Source organism: Trachypithecus francoisi, unplaced genomic scaffold, assembly GCF_009764315.1.
Source record: "Trachypithecus francoisi isolate TF-2019V2 unplaced genomic scaffold, Tfra_2.0 Contig01436, whole genome shotgun sequence".
Classification (NCBI taxonomy): Eukaryota; Metazoa; Chordata; class Mammalia; order Primates; family Cercopithecidae; genus Trachypithecus; species Trachypithecus francoisi.
The window spans coordinates 1595791-1620171 of NW_022681430.1; the positions used below are offsets into that span (position 1 = coordinate 1595791).

The 24381-nt window shown below is 36.3% G+C and overlaps 1 protein-coding gene across 10 annotated transcripts in view; it reads left to right on the plus strand.

Annotated features, from left to right (window-relative positions):
- Positions 1–24381, plus strand: part of EXOC6 (exocyst complex component 6) — a 218798-nt gene that overhangs the window by 103934 nt on the left and 90483 nt on the right. For all 10 annotated transcript variants that reach the window (XM_033224564.1, XM_033224621.1, XM_033224613.1 and 7 more), the window contains 4 exons: positions 2206–2311; positions 6181–6290; positions 8570–8681; positions 9513–9647. In XM_033224564.1, the coding sequence (XP_033080455.1) occupies positions 2206–2311; positions 6181–6290; positions 8570–8681; positions 9513–9647 (463 nt within the window). The remainder of the gene's footprint in view (positions 1–2205; positions 2312–6180; positions 6291–8569; positions 8682–9512; positions 9648–24381) is intronic.

Below are 24381 nucleotides of genomic sequence, written 5' to 3' on the forward strand. Positions count from 1 at the left end.
TTCTCTCTGGGAAGCTAATGGCTTCATTCACATAGAGAGAGGATTAATTTTATCCTCCAGAGTAATAGTAGAGGAGAACAAATGATAGCATGTCAATTTTAATATACAATTTCCAAATATATTTTGACTTCTGTTTTTAATACTCTTCCAGATCATGTTTTTTCCCTTTTTTTTTTTTTTCTTTTTTTTGAGATGGAGTCTTGCACTGTCACCCAGGCTGGAGTGCAGTGGCGCGATCTCGGCTCACTGCAAGCTCTGCCTCTAGGGTTCATGCCATTCTCCTGCCTCAGCCTCCCTAGTAGCTGGGACTACAGGTGCCCACCACCACGCCTGGCTAGTTTTTTGTACTTTTAGTAGTGACGGGGTTTCACCGTGTTAGCCAGGATGGTCTCAATCTCCTGACCTCGTGATCCGCCCCCGCCTTGGCCTCCCAAAGTGCTGGGATTACAGGCGTGAGCCACCATGTCTGGCTACCTAAATTTTTAAGAAGTAGCAGAACTTAAGCTTTGTTTACCTCTGACCCGTATCCTCAAATATTTTATAAATAGTGAATTGACAACCCAACAGTTAAATAGGGGAAAAAGAAAAATTATCAATATTGAGTGATATTCAAAACTTGACTACTGCCATGACCAAAATTTATAACCTGACTACTGTTATAGTTTATCTGTATGCAACTCTCTCTCACTATATTATGAGCCCTGTTTTATTTTTGTATTATTTTTGGATACATGTGCTTTTATTTAGTTTTTAATTGACAGTAATTGTATAGATTTATGAGGTACAGTTTGATGTTTTGATATATTATATACATTATGGAATGATTAAATCAAGCAAATTAACATATCCATCACCTCACATACTTATTTTTTTCTTTTAGTGGTGCAAATATTTAAAATCTACTGTTAGCAATTTGAAATATGTGTTACATTATTATTAACTATAGTCACCTTTTGGAATAGATCTCAAAAACCTGTTTCCCTGTCTAACTGAAACTGTACTCTTTGACGAACATCTTGGCATCTCCCTACCCTGCCAAGGTGATTGGATGACAATTACATTAGGACAGCCTAAGTTATGCTGTAGCAACAAAAATTCCCCAAATCTCAGTGGATGAACACGTTTTATTCCTCACTCATACAGAAGCCAACAATAAGTTTACTAGTCAGAGATACAAGCTATTTGCATTTGTGATTCTAACTTTTCAACACGTTGTCTTCCTTGTCACCATGGAAAGGAGGTTTGCACAATTGGCTTATAAAGGCTTTAAACTCAAAGCAACACATGTCACTTGCATTCACAGCCCAGTGGCCAAAACTAGTCATATGGCCCTACCTAACTGCAAGGGGGTGTACAGGAGAGCACATGGATATTTGATGAGTAGTAACTGTTTCTGCGTCACCAACTATAAAAGATCCATTTCTAGTCACATTATGAGAGGCTAAACAAATATAACACATTGTTTTGATCTTCAAGAGTTTATAATCTCATTGGGAAAAGAGAAGACACAAGATCCACAACTTGAAAATTATTCCTATCAAGAATTATGACAGGAGGTCGGGCACAGTGGCTCATGCCTGTAATCTCAGCACTGTGGGAGGCCGGGGCGGGCAGATCACGAGGTCAGAAGATTGAGACCATCCTGGCTAACATGGCGAAACCTCTTCTTTACTCAAAATACAAAAAATTAGCCGGGCGTAGTGGCACATGCCTGTAGTCCCAGCTACTTGGGAGGCTGAGGCAGCAGAATCACTTGAACCTGGGAGACGGAGGTTGCGGTGAGCTGAGATCACACCACTGCACTCCAGCCTGGGTGACAAGCGAGACTCCGTCTCAAAAAAGAAAAAAAAAAAAAAATTATGACAGGAATGCTTTCCATTACGTGGATCCTTTTTTAGTTACAGATAATGAACTTGTTGAGAATATATCACCTTGAGAATTGTTCTAGATTAGAAAACTAAAGTGCTGAGAGGTTGTAAAACAAACTAGTGGAAAAAGGAGATTGTACCTGAATTTTGAGGGACAAGACTTATTTGTTGTTGGATTTTAGAATTCTGGATGCTTAGGCTGTATCTTCCTATTTGGACCTTTAACTGACAAGTAAAAACTGCTTTTGTAATAGTTGGGGTTTTTTAAGGTATTGTCTTTTAGTACTCTAATAATATGTTTTGTAATGATAAGTTTTCGATTTTCCTTTCCTAACAGGGACATTTTTGAAGAAGATAATTACAGCCCCATCCCTATTGTCAATGAAGAAGAATATAAAATTGTCATCAGCAAATTTCCCTTTCAAGATCCAGACCTTGAAAAGGTACAAGCTAGTTTTTAATTCAAGTATTTTCTTAAAAATAAATTTGTGGTATTTGTTACTATATAATATTAAATATTAAGCTGAGACTGTAAATAAGAGTGGTTTCTTGGGGGACAATTTGTTGTTGTATTGAGAAAACTATGTTTTAAGTTTTAAAGAGTGTGTTACTACTACTACTACTACTACTACTGAGATTTTGATGACGTTAAGAAGGGACTTTCCTGGGGATACTAGAAGTAGTTGCCCCAAACATTAGGTGGATTCCCAGGAGAGGTGTTACTAATGTTGGGTGGATTCCAAATGAAAAATAGATTTATAGTAATCAGAGTATATCCTAGGGAATGAAACAAGAATTTCTTTAAATTGTTTATCACTGTGGAAGATTTTAAAAGAAGTACACTTTTACAAAAAGTTTATCTTGGTTAAATAAGTGATAGGTGAAAGCAATAGCTACCTGTAGATTTCTTCCTGAAGTAGGAATATATACATTTTTTGAGTCAAGATATCTGAATAAAAGGGTAGAGAAAGTAAGTAGACCAGCCATGCAGGAGATTCTCAGAATGCACATGAATCCATGTGTATATGCATATATACGTGCAAACATGCTCCCTTGTACCTATCCAGTATCTTTGGGTAGAATTAGATCTCATTAGAAAAGGATGTCATAGTAACTGTAACTGTCACTTTTGTATTCTCTTTATTCTTGTTTTTTTTCTCCTTACTCTTCTTTACTATTTTCTCAACTTTTTATAATTCATTACCTTTCTAAATTTTTATTACTTCAGCATGAGCAAGATCAAATTCTGAGTGAATCGTGACTGTAAATTTTTGTTATATTTTTATATATAAACTAAGCATATTATGTGTATTAGTCACTAAATACAGAACCAGGTAATTAAATGGAAAGCTTCTAGATTATAGCTACTGCTGCCATTGCATATACCTATTAGCTATGTTTTAATACAAGAAGCCAGAATAATTATTCTAATTCTGTATTTTTTGAAAGCCCAGTGAAAGTTGTTGTGTCAAGAAATATCACCAGAATATTCTCCATCTCATGGCTTAGTTTTTTTTTTTTTTTTTTTAAGTTACTGGTAATGAGTTTGTTCAGGCTAGAGTCTATATAAAGAGCACTAGACTAGGTCTAGATTCATGTGCTAGCTCTGCTTGTGGCTTTTTTTTTTTTCTTTGAGATGGAGTTTTGCTCTTGTTGCCCAGGCTGGAGTGCAGTGACGCCATCTCAGCTTACTGCAAACTCTGCCTCCTGGGTTCAAGCGATTCTCCTGCCTCAGCCTCCCGAGCAGCTGGGATTACAGGCATGCACCACCATGCCCAGCTAATTTTGTAATTTTTTTTTAGTAGAGACAAAGGGTTTCACCATGTTGGTCAGGCTGTCCTCAAACTCCTGACCTCAGATGATCTGCGTGCTTCAGCCATACAAAGTGCTGCGATTACAGGCGTGAGCCACCGCGCCTGGCTGCTTGTGGCTTATTATAGGCAAATGACTGAGCCTGTGTGGGCATTTGTGCCTCATTTGTCAAATGAGGAGTTTGAACTCAGTAATCTCTAATATCCTTTCCAATTGTATTAAACTATTCTAAATAGGTTTATAATTAAAAGCAAATTTAACTTTTCTTGCAGAGAGTTTCTCATATATGCAGTACCTCTTAAGATTAAGTTCTTAGGAGTTGTATTCATTGATCTATGTATTAGTCACTATTAAAAAGAAGAACTACTGTTAATAGTTAAAGTCACATGGAAAATTAAAATACAACAACTGAAAAATCTCATAAATTATTTAATAAAGTCTTTTGGTTGTGTATGTATATTTTTTCTTAGTTTAAGTATAATTTTCAATTAAAACTATTAGAAAATATATAAAACTGTCAAATAACTTGAGTTATTTTCAACATAAATTATGAATGGAGGAGTAATAGTAAACATACATGCAAAAATATTTTTGTAGATAGCTATGTTAATTTTATTAGAATCATTTGGCCAAAATAAGAACATTTATATTCTGCCTTTAATGTCATTAAAATAATTTCAAATATTTTTCATATACCTACTATATACCAGAAACAGTACTATGTGCTAGATTTTTAGTCTTTGGTGTCGAGGAACTTATAGTCAAGTGAGGGTAGATAAAATAAATAAGAAATTATAATTCACAGAAGTTTGCATTGCTTAAGACAGGGGATGCATCATGCAGAAAGGCTGCGTAAAGGTCAAAGTAGATGAAATACAAGAGATGAAGATCAAGAGATGTAAATTGAAGAAGCAGAAAGGGCCAGACCATAGTGGCCCTACTAAACAGTGTTAGAGAGTTTATCCTTTTTCCTGAGGATTATGGGAAGCCATGAAAGAGTTTTAAGTGGTAAAAACATAACCAGATTTGTGCTTTAGGAAGATCTATCTGGCTAATATGTGGAGAATGAATTGGAAAAGAGTAAGACTGGTGGCAGGGAGACCACCTAGTAGATTTTTGCATTTATCTTGATGAGAGAAGAGGGTTATGTAGCCTGAATGGGGGTTATGGTCATTGAAGCTGATTTGAGATGCTTAGGAGGTAGGAGCAACAGGAGTTGCTGATTATGTGCATATGAGGGGTAACAGAGATAAAGGAGTCAAGTAAGATAACTAAGTTTCTACTTTGGATGGTGGCAGCATTCACTGTGATAAGAAACACAAGAGGAGCAGATTTAGAAGAAAAAGATGATAATTTCACTTTTGGACCTTTTGAGTATATCTCAAATGGTATAGCCAAATGGAGCTGTCCAATGGGTAGATACGTGAATTTGGACTTCAGAGAAAGATTTGATCTGGAGTTGTAGATTTGGAGATATTCGTACTTGCGTGGTGATTGCATGGTGATTGAAGACTATATGGGATTGTCCAAGAAAAGTATATGTAGTAGGAAGAGAGGGTTTAGGACAGAACCCAAAAGCACAGCAATAATTAAGTAATGGCTAAAGGAGAGGAAACAGAGTAGGTAGAGAAAAAAGGAGGATAACCAGTGTGGGCAGGAGTCCAAGGAAGGAGAGACCATTTATGAAGTAGGAGTGGGTCAACTGTGTCAGATTCTTCAAAAAAGTCAGGTAACATGAGAGCTGAAGAAACCACTGGATTGAACAACTGTGAGATCACTGGTGGTCTTGGTGATGGTACTTTCACCAGTATAACAAGATTGCAATGAAGGTGAAGATAGAAGGGTATATTAGACTTAATGAAATAGAAAAGAGGATTTTTTTTGGTAACAATCTTGGAAGGAGTTTACTTTTTAGAGACTGAGAATTTCAAATGGATGATGACTTATAAAGTAGTTTAGCCAGGAAGCACCCTGTAAGCCATTGGCTGCATACCAGTGTTTAATGGCATAGAGGTCAGAAACCTGCTATAAGGTATTCTAGGAGTAATGGAATAAACTCAGTAACTTCTTGAAGTGGCATCAAGCCTTCGCTGAAGGTAAGTGAAGGGAGTCTTAGAATTATTTAATTACTCTGAGCCAGAAAGCTGGCCTGTAATTTTCATGGCCACCCTGACTCTTGCATGATAAATACACAAAGAAGCAGACAGCTAGGCATCACCTACAGACAGAGTACTCATCATTGGAATACACCAGAGGCACTGGTATGTGTTTTCTCTGCTTGTTGAAAGTCTGATACTATGATTTAAGAAACAAGGGTAAATTGCCACATTATTTTCTTCAGAAATACTTTGATAAAATATCAAAAATATAGAAATATAACAGGGTTTTTGATGCAGGTATTTGCTATTCAAGTGTGAAATCAATTTAATTTTACATTTTTAGTGATTAGCATGTCTTTTTCTAAAATTTCAAAAACAATATTAACTTTCTTTTTCTACAGCAATCTTTCCCAAAGAAATTCCCCATGTCTCAGTCAGTGCCTCATATTTACATTCAAGTTAAAGAATTTATTTATGCCAGCCTTAAATTTTCAGAGTCACTACACCGGAGGTAAGTTTACTAATCACAAATGCATTTTTGTCATAACTTTTATGAAACATTAATACTTTATTTTTATGCCGTAACTTTTTTTTCCTCAACTTTTATTTTAGGTTCGTGGGGTACATGTTTGTAACAAGGGCATATTGTAGAATGCTGAGGTTTGGGGTATGCTTGAACCTGTCACCCAGGTAGCGAGCACAGTACTCAATAGGTAGTTTTTCAACCCCTGCCTCCCCTTCTTGTAGTCCCCAGTATCTGTTGTTTCCATTTTTACATCCATGTGTACCTAGTGTTTAGCTCCCACTTATAAGTGAAAACATGCAGTATTTGGTTTTCTGTTTCTGCATTAGTTTGCTTAGGCTATTAGCCTCCAGCTGCATTCATATTGCTGCAAAGGACATGATTTTGTTCTTTTTTATGGCTGTGTAGTGTTCCATGGGGTTTATATACCACATTTTCTTTATCCAATCCAACATTGCTATCAATGGAGAGGCGCTACTTGGAACTAGTGGGTAGAGGCCAGGGGTGCTGCCATAGACACCTAGGTTGATTCTGTGTCTTTGCTATTGTGAATAGTGCTATAGTGAACATATGGGTACATATGTCTTTTTGGTAAAATGATTTATTTTCCTTTGCATATATCCCCAATAATGGGATTGCTGGGTTGAATGGTAGTTCTTTTTGTTTGTTTTTGTTTTTGTTTTGTTTTGTTTTGTTTTGTTTTGAGACAGGATCTCACTCTGTTGCCCAGGCTGGAATGAAGTGGTACAATTATGGCCCACTGCAGCCTCAACCTCCTGGGCTCGAGTGATCCTCCCACCTCACCCTTCCAAGTAGCTGAACCACAGGTTCACGCCACTACACCTGGCCAATTTTTGTATTTTTAGTGGAGACGAGGTTTTGCCATGTTGGTCAGGCTGGTTTCGAACTTCTGGCCTCAAGCAATTCACCCACCTCGGCCTCTCAAAGTGCTGAGATTACAGGCACAATCTACTGTGCCTGGACTACGGATTTTTAAAAGTAGTATTTTAATAAAAAGTAAAAGGATGCAAAAATGTTAGCTTATATCTAAGGCAGTAGTTCTCAATTGGGGATAATTTTGGTTCTCCTGCCACCACCTCCTCCCCACAAATTTGGCAATGTCTAGAAACATGTTCGGTTGTTACAGTTCGGGGGAGAGGCACTACTTGAAACTAGTGGATAGAGTCCAGGGGTGCTGCCAAACATCCAAATGTGCAAGACAGTCTCCACAACAAAGTATTATCCACCGTAAAATGTCAGTAGTGCCAAGATGGATAGTCCATGGTCTAAGGACAGTTTAACTGTTGTGATAATGAGGCTGTATCCAAGAAATCATTATTTACTTAAATTGAAGGCCTAACGGTTAGGGGAAAAGAATTTGTTTTTTAGTGCTAGCTTAGTAATACTTAGGATGTTAAGAAACATCATATTAAAATTAGTTTAAGGTAATTTATTTATTTGAAGACTTAAAAAATCTTGATGAAAATGTATAACTTAGTTATACTAAAAATTAAATTTGTTAATTATATCTAGAAAGAGCTCAATGTCAGTTTGTATTTTAAAAATAATTTTTAGCTGTAGTTGTGTATGAAGTTTCTTTCAAAGTGACTGTCTTTTGGGGCTGGGCGCGGTGGCTCACGTCTGTAATCCCAGCACTTTGGAAGGCCAAGGTGGGAAAATTATTTGAGTCCAGGAGTTTGAGACCAGCCTGGGCAACATAGCGCAACCCTGTCTCTATAAAATATTTGAAACTAGCTGGGCATGGTGGCATGCACCTGTAGGCCCAGCTACTCAGAATGTTGAAGTGTGAAAATCGCTTGAGTCCAGGACTTTGAGGCTACAGTGAGCTATAATTGTACCACTGCACTCCAGCCTGGGTGACAAAGTGAGACCCTGGCTAAAAAACAGTAATAAAAACAATAAAGCGGCAAAGTTACTATCCCATGATGGAGTTGGAATTTAGGAATAGTTTTATTTCCTTATACCAAGTCCTCCATGATTTTTCTGTAGTTGTTAATTGGATACATTTAAATTATGCCATATATGAATATTCTACTTTATGGAAAATGTCCCTTTTGCAAAGTTAAATTGAAGTTTGTGATTTAATAAATATGGGTCATTGTAGTTTATTTAAAGATATAAATTAATGACTTGGGGAAAATTATTTTAGTGAATTGTGTTAAATTATTTAGGATGTTAACTAACCATATTCATTACTTTTTATTAAAGTTTATAGAAAGTTTAATAATATCAGTCTTTCTGTTTAGCTCAACAGAAATAGACGATATGCTTAGAAAATCAACAAATCTGCTGCTGACCAGAACTTTGAGTAGCTGTTTACTGAACCTTATTAGAAAACCTCATATAGGTTTGACAGAGGTAGGTTAAAAAGACACATATAGTGAAATGTTTCATTGTATGAAACAATTATTTTAAATTATTACTGAACATCATTCTGTAAAACTAGCTTCCTGTTTTAAGTGTATTAATGTAAGCAGATTTGTTTTCAAAATGAAAATACCCAGTGTAAATTCCAGAAATGTGAGGATGCCAGGCACAGGGCTCACACCTCTAATCTGAGAGCTTTGGGAGGCCAAGGCAGGAGGTTTGCTTGAGGTCAAGAGTTTGAGACCAGCCTGGGCAATATAGTGAGACCCTGTCTCTACAAAAAATGAAGAATATTAACCAGACGTGGTAGTGTGCAACTATATTCTTAGCTACTCTGGACTTGAGCTCAGGAGGTTGAGGCTGCAGTGAGTTACAATCATACCACTGTAGTACACAACCTGGGTGACAGCAAGACCCTGTCTCTGGAAGAAAAAAAAAAGTGAGGGAAAAGGGTTTATATGGGGAATAGTAGATAAAGATGTTAGAACATCTGTTTAGATTTCTGATCGCCAGACTACAGGAAAAACCAAAATCCTAATTTTTTACTTGCTAAATGTTTAAGATTTGAAACATATTATGAAAAGTTATTTTAAAATAACTGGCAGTTAGATTCTTGATGTGTGTATGTATATATATATATATGTATATAAATTCATAAGCAGTATTTGCAGCAGGCTTTTAAAATCAGATAGTTGTATCCTATAATGCTGTAGTTATGTAGATACGGTACAGTTGCTGGAAGTAATAATCCTATTTTTAAAAATTAGGTGATTTTACATACATGTAACCTGTATTTTACTGGATATATCTTGTGTTTTCTAGCTGGTGCAAATCATCATAAACACAACACACCTGGAACAAGCTTGTAAATATCTTGAGGACTTTATAACTAACATTACAAATATTTCTCAAGAAACTGTTCATACTACAAGACTTTATGGACTTTCTACTTTTAAGGTATGTAAAAATTTGACCAAAAGTTTTCATTTCAGTCACTGTAAGCAAACGTTAAGAAATTAAAGACTGGCCGGGCGCGGTGGCTCAAGCCTGTAATCCCAGCACTTTGGGAGGCCGAGACGGGCGGATCACGAGGTCAGGAGATCGAGACCATCCTGGCTAACACGGTGAAACCCCGTCTCTGCTAAAAACTACAAAAAACTAGCCGGTCGAGGTGGCGGCGCCTGAAGTCCCAGCTACCTGGGAGGCTGAGGCAGGAGAATGGTGTGAACCCGGGAGGCGGAGCTTGCAGTGAGCTGAGATCCGGTCACAGCACTCCAGCCTGGGTGACAGAGCGAGACTCTGTCTCAAAAAAAAAAAAAAGAAAAAAAAGAAATTAAAGACTGTTCTTATTATATGCAAGATCTACTGTATTCCTAAAAATTAAGAATAGAGGTAATCATTTTCAACAATGAGCAGATAAATGTAAGTTTCTTTTTGGCACCGTAAACGTCTTTTTAGCATGGAGAAAAGTATACTATTTTCTACAATGTATTACGCTTTGTTCATGTTTTGATGATTTATAGTAGTGCTGAATAGGTCTAACTGAATTAATATTTCACAGTTTAAAAATTAATTCTATATGAGTGTTTATGTTTGAAAATTTTAAATGTAAGACAAATTAAATAAGGATAGATTTGTTTTCCATCCTTGATTGGTTCTGATCTGAAGAAAAATAAGTATTATTACATGTCATTGAAGTCCTGCCTGTTTTGTGGATGGGAAGATTTCTGTTTGAATAATATACAGGATATACTGAGGATTAATTCACAGTTGTTTTAGGTAGAATGTAAGATTAAATAATTTCATAAGCTATTTTATTATTTTGTTGATTTGGAGTCATAAATGAGACACTGGCTTAGTCTAGTGTATATAAATCCCCTTGCATTGAATATCTTGTTAAACTAATAATAAACCATGTACTGATCACTTATCTGTAAAATGGGCTTGCTAATTCAACCTTATAGCGCTTTCTAAAAGTTTCCTGTTAAAAAGAATTCTCTTTAACTACTTTTGTTATATTATCAATCACCCCCAAGATTTTGTTGTAATAACTTGCATTTTAAAAAATGAATGTACTGGCTGGGCGCGGTGGCTCATGCCTGTAATCCCAGCACTTTGGGAGGCTGAGGCTGGCGGATCACGAGGTCAGGAGATTGAGACCATCCTGGCTAACACGGTGAAAGCCCGTCTCTCCTAAAAATACAAAAAATTAGCGGGCACCTGTAGTCCCAGTTACTCTGGAGGCTGAGGCAGGAGAATGGCATGAACCGGGGAGGCGGAGCTTGCGTTGAGTGGACATCATGCCACTGCACTCCAGCCTGGGCGGCAAAACGAGACTCCATCTCAAAAAAAGAAACAAAAAAAGAATGTTCTTGTGTTTAAAAATAACTAATTTAATGTTAACATTTAACCATACTTTGAAAGTGTGAAGTCCACAAACAACCCTGGAATGCTAGAATTATCTGCTTGGCCCCCAAATATTATGCTCCTCTGGTGCCTCTTGAGCTAATGTAGTAATTTCAATACATAAGACACAAATGCAGAATGATATCTGAATCAGCAGACTTATAAGATTAGTTATTAAAACTTAGAAGCCTAAAAAAGCAGGCATTCATTTATTCAGATAATATAGTACAGTGATTAAATTCATATACTCTGAAGTTAGGTTGCTCTGTGGTTTTGGGCAAGTTCTTTAATGTAAGTGATCCCAAGTTTCTTTATCTATAAAATTAGAGTAACAGTACAGTACCTACCTCATGTGATTATTATGAGGAGTAAAGAAGATTCTTAGCACAGAACCATTCACTGTATATAAATCATGCTCTGAGCACTCTGTTTACTCTGAGAATACAAAAATGTATCCCTGCCCTCAAGAAGCTCAGAGGAGGAAAAAAATAAAAGACACTTAACAATATGGTATGGTAAGTGTGGTAATATAGGGGGAGACGCCACAAGTTTTTAGTCACTTATCCAAGGACAAATTGATTCTTAGCTTTTATGTTAGATTTTACATAATGCCTCTACTTTCTCTTCATTGTTCTCTCTGTCCTTACATCCATGTGTTACTCATACTCTGTCAAGAAGGGATTTCTCAGGCTTAGAATTGTAGGCATATTTAACTGTTAACATTACATTTAATATGCTTACCCAGTACTCTCTGATTAAAACATGAATTACCTTAGCATCTTGTGTTTCTAGGGATCTTAAAGTAATTTTCTTATCGGTTATAAGCCAAAGAACCAAAGATACTGGAACACAATGCTCTTAGATTAGGGGATCTTGGAACTGTATTTCTCAAAATCTGCCTGTTGGGAAAGAATGTTTAGAAATGTTAACTCTGGTTCATCATTCCAGAGTTGAAACCACAACTATCATTGCATACTCCTTGGTGGATTTACTTGGAAATCAAGTTCTGCTCTGTAAATAGCAAAGCATCTTTGTTTTTTGTTGTTTATTTGTGCGTTTTGTTTTCACACAGAACTCAGTAAATGCTTTTCTGTTTTCTAATATGTGAGCAAGAGCTGTTTTCATCTTAGTATTTGAAGGTCAAGTATTTTTCAGTTCTATCTTTTGGTCTGTTTCAAGAGGAATTTGTCTCAAAATGTGATAAGGGGAAGCACTTCAACAGGAAGGATTGTTAAATCAATATTAAAGTGAATTACTGAGGGACACCGGGGAATTTCCATTCACAGTGAATAGTCTGTTACCTCTTTCACAGAAACGATTGAAGTACAGTCTTGACTGTAGACATTTGATTGGATTATTTAGCCTATTAGCCTGATTTTTTTTCAGTTCAGTGACCCTAGAAAACATATTTCTATTTGATTGCTTAATGATTCTGGAAACAAGCACTTAATGATACCTATACCTCCATTTGCTTCCCTTCCAAAAACTACATATGCACACACAAACTGCCTCATCTTGTGTCATATATATTTAGATTATGAAATAGTGTATAGACAGTTTTGTTAGCTTGTTTGCTAACTCTGTAAGTGACATAAAAGAGGTTCAATAAGTAGTTCCTACCCTCAAGCAATACCTCAGCTTTTTGATAGTAACTCAGACCCAAATAGAGAGCTACTTAAAGCTAATATAAGACTTCTCCTAACTGGAAAAATTTGCATCAGTATAGAGGAAAAAAATGGAAATACCATTCCCTTTCTAACTTGTGTGGTAGAGAAATAGTCCAGTTCTTTCTCTTTGGCATCAGGGATCTCTAACTTGACTCCAAGGAGCTCTTCCAGCCTGCTACTCTGAAGACTTTTCTTTTGAGTCCTGGCAGTAATTGCAACTATCAATGCCTAGAAGAAATGCACTTCTGATTCTTTTTCTAACTTGCCTTTTTTTCTTTTTGTCTGCTAATGACTCTGTACCAAAGCTTTTCAGGATTGTGGCTGAAGTGACAGTAGTAAATTGTCTTTAAGGGCTTGAAATTCTCTTCCTATGGAGCAAGGACATGGTACATGTCAGTTCTTCCCAACTTGATCTACAGATTTAATGTATTCCCTGTTAATATCCCAGCAAGTTTTTCTGTGGATGTTGACAAAGTGATCTTTAACTTTATATGGAGACAGAAGACCCAGAAGAACCAACAGAGTATTGAAGAAGAACAAAGTTGGAGGACTGATACTACCCATCTTCAAGACTTTCTATGCAGCTGTAGTAATGAGGCCAGGCGCCGTGGCTGACATCTGTAATCCCAGCACTTTGGGAGGCCGAGGTGGGCAGATCATGAGGTCAAGAGATCAAGACCATCCTGGCCAACATGGTGTAACCCTGTCTCTACTAAAAATACAAAAATTAGCTGGGTGTGGTGGTGTGCACATGTAATCCCAGCTACTTGGGAGGCCGAGGCAGGAGAATCGCTTGAACCTGGGAGGCAGAGGTTGCAGTGAGTCGAGATCGTACCACTGCACTCCAGCCTGGCGACAGAGTGAAACTCCATCTCAAAAACAAAACAAAACAAAACAAAAGTTGTAGTAATGAATAAGATGTGGTATTGGACAAACAACAGACAAATAGATTAATGGAACAGATTAAAGGCCCCAGAAATAGACCCACATAAATACAGTCAACTGAATTTTGACAAAGGAGCAAAGGTAATAAAATGTAGCAAAGATAGTTTTTTCAACAAATAGTGCTGGAACAACTGGACATCCACATGCAGAAAAATGAATCTAGGCCAGACCTTACACCCTTCACAAAAACTGACTCAAAATATTTCACAGATCTATATGTAAAATGTGAAATGATAAAACCCCTAGAAGATTACATAGGAGAAAATCTAGATGACCTTGGGTGGGGCAATGACTTTTTAGTCTTGATTGTTCCGCAAAGGAACAATCCATGATAGAAATCATTGATAAACTGAACTTCATTAAAAATTTAGACTTTTATTCTATGAAAGACTGTGTCAACAGAATGAGAAGACAAGCCACAGAACTGGGAGAAAATATTTGCAAAAGACTTATCTGGTAAAGGACTCTTGTCCAAAATATACAAATAACTCTTAAAACTCAACAAGAAGAAAATGAACTATTGATTTTAAAATGGCCCAAAGATCTTAACATATACCTCAGCAAAGAAGATACAGAGATGCCAGATAAGCATATGAAAAGATGTTCCATATATATATATCATAAGGGAAATGCAAATTAGTACAACAGTGAGATACCACTACACACCTATTAGAGTGGCCAAAATTCAGAACAATGACAGCATCAAACGCTGACAAGGATGTGGAGCAACGGAAGCTCTTACTCATTGCTGGTGGAAATGCAAAATGCTACAGCCTCCTTGGAAGACCGTTTGGCAGCTTCTTATAAAGTGAAACACAGTCTTACCATATGATGCAGCAATTGTGCTTCTTGGTATTTATCCCAAGGAGTTGAAAACTTAGGTTCATCCAAAAACTTGCACATGGATGTTTATAGCAGCTTTATTCATAATTGCCCAAACTTGGAAGCATCCAAAATGTCCTTCTGTAGGTGAATATATAAATAAACCCTGGTATATCTGGACAGTGGAATATTATTAAGTACTAAAAGGAAATGAGCTATCTAGCCATTGATATGGATGAAACTTAAATGCATATTATTAAGTGAAAGGAGCCAATCTGAAAAGGCTACATACTGTATGATTGCAACTGTGTGACATTCTGGAAAAGAGAAAGCTATGGAGACAATAAAAAAATTAATGGTAGCCAGGGGGTGAGGGAGTGGTGGAGGGATAAATAAGTGAAGCTCAAAGGATGTTTAGGGCAGTGAAACTGTTGCTCTAGAAGTATATAATTGTGTATACATGCATCAAAACCCATAGAATGTAAAACACTATGAGTGAATCCAGTGTACACTGTGGACTTTGGAATTTGTGGGGTATGTAGTAAATCTCTGTAGTTTCTGTTCAGTTTTGCTGTTAACCTAAAACTACTCTAAAAAATAGTCTATTTAAATTGCAAAAGAAAGGTGAACACATTTGTAACTATGAGATGAAGAAATAAAGCATTACTAGCACTGTAGAAGCCTTCCTCATTCCTCTCCTTTGTCACTATCTCTTTTCCTCGCAGTACTGACTTTTAACGGCACAGAGTAGTTTTGCCTGTTTCTGAGTTCTATTTAAATGGAATCACACAGAGTGCTTGTTTTTGTGTTTCTGACTTCTTTTACTCAGCATGACTTGGGGTATTTCATTTGTGTTGCTGTATGTAGCTGTAGTTTATTTATTTTGAATTCAATATGGTATTCCATGATAGAATTTACTACACCTTATTTGTGTGTGAACTGTATCACTTTTGGCTGTTTAGAAACTTTTCTTTTGCTTTCTTCCTGGTTATTGACTGGATACGTGACCTCTTTCTGAGATGTTACTGTATGGGTAAAATATAATTTATGTTTATTTAATTTTTATTTGTAAAGATACAAATTCAGAAACTGGCATAAACATTTAGAACTAATGAGGTATTATCGGCAGTTTAAAAATTTTTCATTTTAATTAAAATGTTATGTTGTTTTATAAATGTAAAGTTGGTTAATTGCTTTGTGAAGGCACTTGCAAAATTTCACCTTGACTGATTAATTGCATGTCAGCTTCTGATTACTTATATGCTTTTTTATTGATGGAGTGTTCCTTTGTAAAATTCCTTGTATTGTGTATGCAATTTGATTGCCATTTTAAAAAGGCAATGTATATGACATTTCTTTTGTCATCCTTTACCACCAACTTCTTCTTTTCTGGTCTTCCCCCATTAGAGAGGACTGTATAAAGCAGTTTTATGCTTACAGCTGATTTAATACATTTGAATAACATAAAATCCTAAAATGTAAATTAGAAAACAACCAAAAGCAAAAGCAGATTGAATAACAAATATATATGGAATAGAATGAGTAATTAGATCCCTTTGTAAATAGAATAGAAAAGTAAATAAGGGACATGCTACTTTGCCAAAAACATGAAAGGTAACAGGAAAAATAAAAACATTTTTTCAGTTCTGTAAACAAAAGAGGAGGATCAACAAAATGTAGAGACCTCAATCCTCATAGATAAGAGTGCTCAGCTTTCTGTTTTTTAAAAAAAATATCATCAGTAATCAGTTAATTATAGCAAATGCCACTTACAAAGATCATGGAAAGCAGAAATAGAGTATGGAGAGAAATGGTTGAGGACTACTTTAAAAAGCTATTTATATCAGATGATTTGCAAACCTGATGACAAACAACCACTTAAGGAGTGGCAGATGCTACCACAAAGCCATTAGTCATTATTTGTGAACACTTTTGAGGTACAAAAGCCCCTGAAAAATAGAAAGGTAAACATGTAGCACCCACTTTTTAAAAAGGAAAAGAAGGTAACTTAGGTAATTGGAGAATTAGAGAAGTATTTAGTTTACAGTGACCTGTGACAATCTCAGATAATCCAAAGACTGGATTTTGAATTATTCCAGACACTGAGTATAGCTCAAAACCCATATATCCTTCTACAAGTGAGGTAATTAGCAGGTGGCTCTATGAGAGATTTAGGTTATTCTAGGATAGGCTACTTTGATAAAGAACAAGAAATGAAATATTTTGTCTTGTCTAAAGTAAGGCTTTAATTATGTCCCAAAAGATAGTCCTGTAAACAAAGCAGTCATTCCTTAGATGGTTCTGTCTAAACTGAGTGTCATTTTTCACTTGGGGGTGTATGTTAAATGATGTTTATTGAGCAAAAATGTATATATAATGTAATGTAAAAATGTTAAAAAAATATATATGGTTTTTTTGTTTGTTTGTTTGTTTTTGAGACAGGGTCCCACTCTGTCATCCAGGTTGGAGTGCAGTGACTTGACCACGGCTCACTGCAGCCTCGACTTCCTGGGCTCAAGCGATCCTCCCACCTCGGCCTCCCAAATAGCTAGGACTACAGGCCCATGCTACCACCCTGGCTGATTAAAAAAAAAATGTTTTGTAGAGACCGGGTCTCACTGTGTTGCCCAGGCTGGTCTCGAACTCCTGGACTCAAGCAGTCGTCTTGCTTCAGCCTCCCAAAGTGCTGGGATTACAAGTGTGAGCCACTGTCAGGCCCCAAAATGTATTTGTGTGGTACTGTGCTAATTGCTGAGGGGAAGATGTGGAATGGTTCTTGACCACTAGGATTCTTTTAATCTAGAAAAGCAGATAACTACAAACAAATAACAACAGTGTGTAATAGTAGATGAATTTGGTCCTGTAGACATGTTTCATTTGGTTTGTGGTTTTTCTAAATGTTTTGAATTTGCATACCCTTAGATGAGACTTAAACTCTATAATGATCCTGCCTATGGTAAATACCCTGCCTGCCATACTCATTCTTGTTACCTGCCTGGACCCTGAAGGCATTTAAGTATTTGTATCAGTTTGGAGCATGGGTAAGATTTTATTCAGCAGAGATGAGGAGAAGGAAGAATTGGTATAAACCAACGCACAGAAGGCAGATAGCTGAAGTTATATTCAGACATTCAGACAGTGACCCAGAAGATGAATATAAAATCATATTTATTCATCTTATGTTAATAAGGATGCTTATTTTTGTTTTAAAATAATGTTTGGTTTACATGTGTTTTGAATGTATATTCTGGGGGAAAATGTAATTTCTTCCAGAAGCAGTTAGTGTCAGTGTCCTTCACTTAAATTTCGATCTTCAGCTGTGTCTGGGCCATAGCTTTACCTGACACTTCACCTTGCATTATCTAACTCTGTAAGAAGTACTTTGGATTTCCCTCTGAAAATTGTTTTTGATATAATTAACATAACTCTTACAGTAACCTATCTTTGTAATAGAACATTTAGTATACTATTTATTATCTGCCTACTTTAGAACTATGATATTATTAATCTCTGACTTATAGTCCGTGATGACTGTATTTCTTTTTACAAAGAGCAATTTTTTTTTTTTTTTTAATCATGGTTCACTGCAGCCTTGATCTCCTGGGCTCAAGTGATCTTCCCACTTCAGCCTCCCGAGTAGCTGGGATTACAGGTGTGCACCATCTTACCTGGCCAATTTTTTAAAATTTATTTTTTGTAGAGATAGAGTCTCACCATGTTGCCCCTGTTAGTCTCAAATTCCTGGGCTTAAGTGATCCTCCTGCCTCAGGCTCCCAAAGCGTTGGGATTATAGGCGAGAGCCACTGTACCCAGTAAGATAATCTTTTAGAGAGATTTCTAGAACTTTATGATACTTCAGTTCTTGTAATTGATACAAGCTTTTCATGGCTTTTAACTTTTGATTTCTTAGTTCATTATGGAGCAGATCTTGAGCTTTGTTTTACCCAGAGTATTGATCAAATGGTAATCTGTGATTTGCATGATTTGCATGTGTATAAGGCACAATACATATCCTAAAGCCTAATACTATTTTTTTAAAAAAAATCACAGTAATATCATATAATGAAAAATCCTGATGAATAGTAGCCAGGTGAATTAGTGCTTTTTGCTAATTTAATGAGAAGCATAGCAAGCAAATCCCTTTTTTTTGGGTTGATTTTAAGTACTAAATGTAAAGAAAATAAATAATAAAACAAGAATATAAAAAATAAAACAACTTCTTTTGATTGCCACATTGACATCTAAAATAAATAATGGAAATTATATATATATTTAAAATTTTTAATTTATTAATTGACTTCTCTGCCCATTTTATTATACCTTTTCCTTCATCATAACTAAATACTATTAATAAATTACATCGGTTAGTCTTGTTTGCTTTTTCCCTTCTGTATTAGTAGTGACATTGGATAATGAGTTGGATGCTATATGCAGTGTAACTAACATTAGAAATTTTTAGGTCAAGATAATGGATTATTGGAATTTTGTTTATTAGAGCAGGAAGAAGTTAACTAGGGAGGACACCTTTATGGTGATAGCTCCAACTTTATCTCTTGCCTACATATTTGAAGCCCATAAAAATATAGATGTATTCCCCTTGCTCTAAATAAGCAAAATTAAATGTAACTTTTTTCTTAAATATTGAATGAATGTTTCTGTTAAGATAGTTGTATTAATCAGGGTTATTAACAGAAAATTGACAGGAACTGATGGAAAAACCAACTCAAACTTTCTTAAACAATAAAGGAAAAATTACTGGCCAGTGACACTGAGATATCCAAAATAGGGCACTGCTGCTCAGTAGATGTCACCATGGACCCAGCGTCTCTCCGTCTTTTAACTCTGCTTCATGCAATTTTGGCCTTATCATCAGACTACTTATAGTGGCCCAGCAGTTCCCAGCAGCTCTAGGCTCTCTCAGTCTGGTAGCAAAATGACTGCCTGGTCACAGTCCCAAACCTCACATTGTCGTGTCCTGTCATCTAAAGGAGGAGAAACTGTCTCCCTTCACTAGCTGCTATATAATTTTTTTGTAAGAGGATGGGACTGGTAATTGACTTAAATTTAGCAAGACTCGTCCTTGGAGCTAGATATAGGTTCAGTCTTACCCAAATGAGATAGCTGTGAATGGGGGCAGAGTAATTTTCCAAAACATATTTGGGAATTATTCCAGGAAGGGGAATGGACGATATACAGTAAATTGTAGATGTTTACTAAAATCTTTAGCTATTACTACTTAGCTTTTATTCAGAACATACATGTTTATGCTCCAGGAGGTCTAGGTGGAATTTGTGCATGTGTATGTTTTAAAAAGTTCCTCAGGTGGGTTCTGTTGCACACCTATGGTTGGGAACCACTCATAGTATATTTAATTCTTACACATTGAACATTTTTTTAAAAGTTGTCTCAAACTATGCTAGATACATTTCTGCCTCCAGAGGGCACTATTTCCTTAACAAACAAAGGAAGAATTAATTACTTTGTTTATAAACTGAATCTTTACATTTTATTTAAGAGTTAGCTGATTGCTAACTGACTTCTTAGAATGTCAAGAGTTGATAATGCTCTTGACCTTCTGGTAAGGTCATAAGGATTGAGACTATTCTGGGTTCAACTGTAGAACTCCCCAAGAAGTTCTAACTAATTTCCTTAGCAACCACTAAATCGCTAGTAATCATTAGTAATCATCTCTTAGGAATGTCTTACCAAATAATTCAGTGCATTCCTACGTATAACTACAGGAAAAGTTACATTGAAAGCCTTTTCTATCTTTTCTTTCTATCCTTGCTCCCATTTCTTTAAAAAGAAAATGTAGTGAGTCAGTTCATGCAGCTATAAAGATCAGACACATATGTTTTCTAATGATTATATTTGCCTGAATTACAAAATAAGCAGAATTCTTAGACCTTAGAAAAGTCCTTTCAAGTGTTGACTTTAATCATATTCCTGCTCGGGAGTACTGTCTGAAATTTTTCTTTGACGCAGTACAGCCCGTGATTCCCTGACATAGATTTATTTGCTTCCTATTATAGCCCGTGGAAAGCATTAATAGACTTTCAAAAATATTAGGTACCCTTCCCCGAAAGTTTTTTAACATCTTGAGAAAAGGTTATTTTAACTTAGATATTTTATGGGAAAAGTGGAACCTGCTCGTGGTGTCACCTCAGAAACATAGACTTACCAACAAAGTTCTAGTGACAATAATAAAAAGCAATACATCAATTTTTATGTTTCCCTTTTTATTTTTGCTTAGTTTCTTTTAGACAGTAGTGTTTTCTGAACCACTTTTTCACTTAACGTGGTGTAGAAAGCATGTAATTATAATTATTTCACGTGATGGTGTGAATGGTTTTGTCATCATTTTAAATTTTCTTCTTTCAGATAAAAATAGTGTTTTTTCCCTCATGACTTAACAATTTCTAGATATTTGGTCTCTACCACCCCATCAACTTTTGGTTAATATTTCAGTTGTCCCATATTGCTTTTTAAATCTAGGAAAACGTGAACTAACATCTTTTTTTTTATTTTAATGAAGTTCTATAAAGTAAAAAAAATTAAAGCTGGATTTAAATTTGGGTTTTAATAAAATAGCCAGTTTTATGTCAATCTAAAGTTTAACTAAGTACTTTAGCTCTGTAAGTTTGGAGGAGGGGAGCTTCTTGAAACTGTCTTTTAAAATCTTATTATGCATCTCCTTCTCTTCCTGCCTATATTAGAGGCATCCCAAAAAAGCAAAAGAAATCATAAATAACGGTCTGAGTGCAGATAGGAAATGCAGCGGAAGATAGAAGCAATCAGATTCTCAATTTTCTTTGCCCGGTGATAGAAGGGAAGCAGGTTGAGTATTTATGAGATGATTGTACATAGTTCTGAGGCTTAGGGTTCTCTTTTCCAGCTGCCTTCTGGAATTACTGCCTGTCTTCAGTTGTGTAGTGACCTATTTTCATCTGCTTAGATTCAGTAAAAGTAGTGAGACATGAATGAGGGAACTGATTATGAACACTGGGGCAAAATGCAAAATGGTAAATAAATATTTTTATATTGCTTTGAGAAAATTCTCTTACAAATGATGTCATTAAGGTATGTTATGTTGTAGTTCTGTAGGTCATAAGCATTTACCATCTTAGGTACCTGCCCCTAATGTTAAAGAAGTTAAAGAGAAGTAGGTGTTACTGCCATGAATTATACATATTAAATATGACACCCCTTTCCACTGGTTAGTGTTTCACTTTTTTTTTTTTTTTTTTTAAGACAAGGTCTTGCTCTGTCACCCAGGCTGGAGTGCAGTGGCGCAATCATAGCTCACTGCAGCTTCAAACTCCTGGGCTCAAGCGATCCTCCCACCTCAGTCTCCTGAGTAGTTAGGACTGTAGGCACAAGTCATGACCAGCTAAATTTTTTATTTTTTGGTAGAGACAGAGTCTCACTATGTTGCCTAGGCAGTTCTTTAACTCCTGGCCTCAAGTGATCCTCCTGCTGCAGCCTCCCAAACTGCTGGAATTATAGGCATGAACCAGTGTGCCGAGCCAAGTTTTACATAAAAAAAATCCTGTTGATGTTCAACACCCAATTTTTGCTCTCTTACATAAAAATAACTACAGTAAGTTAAGCCAACTTGGGCAATTTGGAAGGCTTGGAATTCTGATATATTAATAGTCTCCATACAGTTCTTTTAGTAAGACATTTATTGAGCATTACTAGGTATAAAACACAAGTAAGTATAGGAAAACTAATTTGTTTTAGCCACTTCTGGGTGCTAAGTACTGTTAGATACTTTGTATTAATTATAGAAGCTTGTGTAATGATCAAAACAGCCCTGTGAGATGGGGATGATTCTCATTTCATAGGTAAGACATTAAGTTAATTTGCTTGAGATGTAAAGATAAGTGAAATAGTGGGAATCAGATGCCTTCCCATTTCCCCAAACCCTTTTTGTTTTTTTTCTGTTAAGTGAATGGAAGTACTAACCCATCTTCTTTATGAGCCATTCCTTTGTTATTCATTATTAGCAGGAATGGTGATTTTTTAAATGGCTACAAATTCCTTGACACTTCTCTTATTGAGAAGTGGGGATCTGTATCCCCTTATCTTGATCTGGGCAGACTTGTGACAGCTTTGACCAAGAGAGTACAGTAAAAATCATTTGAGACTTTAGACTTCTGAGGCTAGGACCTAAAAGGCAATGTGTTATTGCCTTTATTCCAAGCATGGAACACACATGCTTGGAGCCCTGTGCTGCCATGTAAGAAGCCCAGTTACTCTTTAGCCATTTGAGTGCTTTGAGGAAACACTAAAGTGCTTGGCTTTGAGGCAGCCAAGCAACATGGAAAGGCTACCCATCCCTGGTGCCAGACATAAGAGTGAGGAAGCCTCCAGATGATTCTAATCCCCAGCTGTTGAGTCTTATTGCCAGCCTTCAAGTCTTTTCCAGCTGAGGTCACAGATACTGTAGTACAAAGTCATCTCCACTATTTCCTGACCCATAGAACCTGTGAGTGTAACAAAATGTTTGTTATTTTAAGCCACTAACTCAAAAATAGTAACTGGAACAGCCACCACGTAAATACGTCTTCTAGATTCCTATTTTTCCATATCACCACGTTGCTTTTCCTCCATGAAACCCTCTTTCTAGCCAACATGATCTCTTCTTATTTGGTATTCTTTTACTATACATATAGTTAGTATTATTTTTTGCATATTTATTCATTCTATGATTATTGTATTTTCATTCTTTTATTTTTATTTATTTATTTTTTTGAGATGGAGTCTCACTCTGTTGCCCAGGCTGGAGTGCAGTGGTGCGATCTCAGCTCACTGCAACCTCTGCCTCCCGGGTTCAAGCAATTCTCATGCCTCAGCCTTCTGAGTAGCTGGGGTTATAGGTGTGCACCACCAAGCCTGGCTAATTTTTGTATTTTTAGTAGAGACGGGGTTTCACTATGTTGGCCAGGCTGGTCTCGAACTTCTGACATCAGGTGATCCACTCGCCTCAGCCTCCCAAAGAATTGGGATTACAAGTGTGAGCCACTGCGCGTGAGCGATTATTGTATTTTCTATCCTTATCTAGATTTTCTATCCTCAACTAGATTATAAACTTTTTTCAAGACAGGGGTGATTTCCTTTATTCATTTAACAAGTGCTCATCTACTGCTTACTATGTGCCAAGCACTGTTCTCAGTGCTAGGGATACATCAGTGAATGAAAACAGACACATACTTCCTGCCTTCTTTCCATATCCATGGGTTCTCCCTCTTGGATTCAGCCTATCATGGATCAAAAATATTTGGAAGAAAAGATGCTTGGTGCATCTGTACTGAACATGTACAGACTTCTTTTTCTTGTCATTATACCCTAAACAATACAGTGTGACAACTATTTACATAGCATTTACATTGTATTAGGTGTTATAAGTAATCAAGAGATGATTTAAAGTATACAGGAGGATGTGTGTAGATTATATGCAAATACCACACCATTTTACATAAAGGACTTCAGCATCTGCAGATTTTGGTATCCAAGGGAGATCCTGGAGCCGGTCTCTTACCAGAGGATGACTGTATAAGTAACTATTTTGAGTCAGAGCTCATCTTGCTACTACCATATTTAATAGTGCTTCATTAAAATTTCAATTCATTATCATTAACATTAACTTATCTTAAATATCTGTATTATCTAAAGTAAATGTTTATTTTACCTTTTTTCTGTATTTGAGGGGAGGCTGTGTTGAACTCAGTGCCTCTCCTTAATGTCAGCTTTATGTTGGACCACTGAATGGGGAGAGAAGAAATAATCTTGGAATTCTTGTTCTAATCCTACTTAGAAACCAGGCATGCAGAGAGAAAGATGTCTGT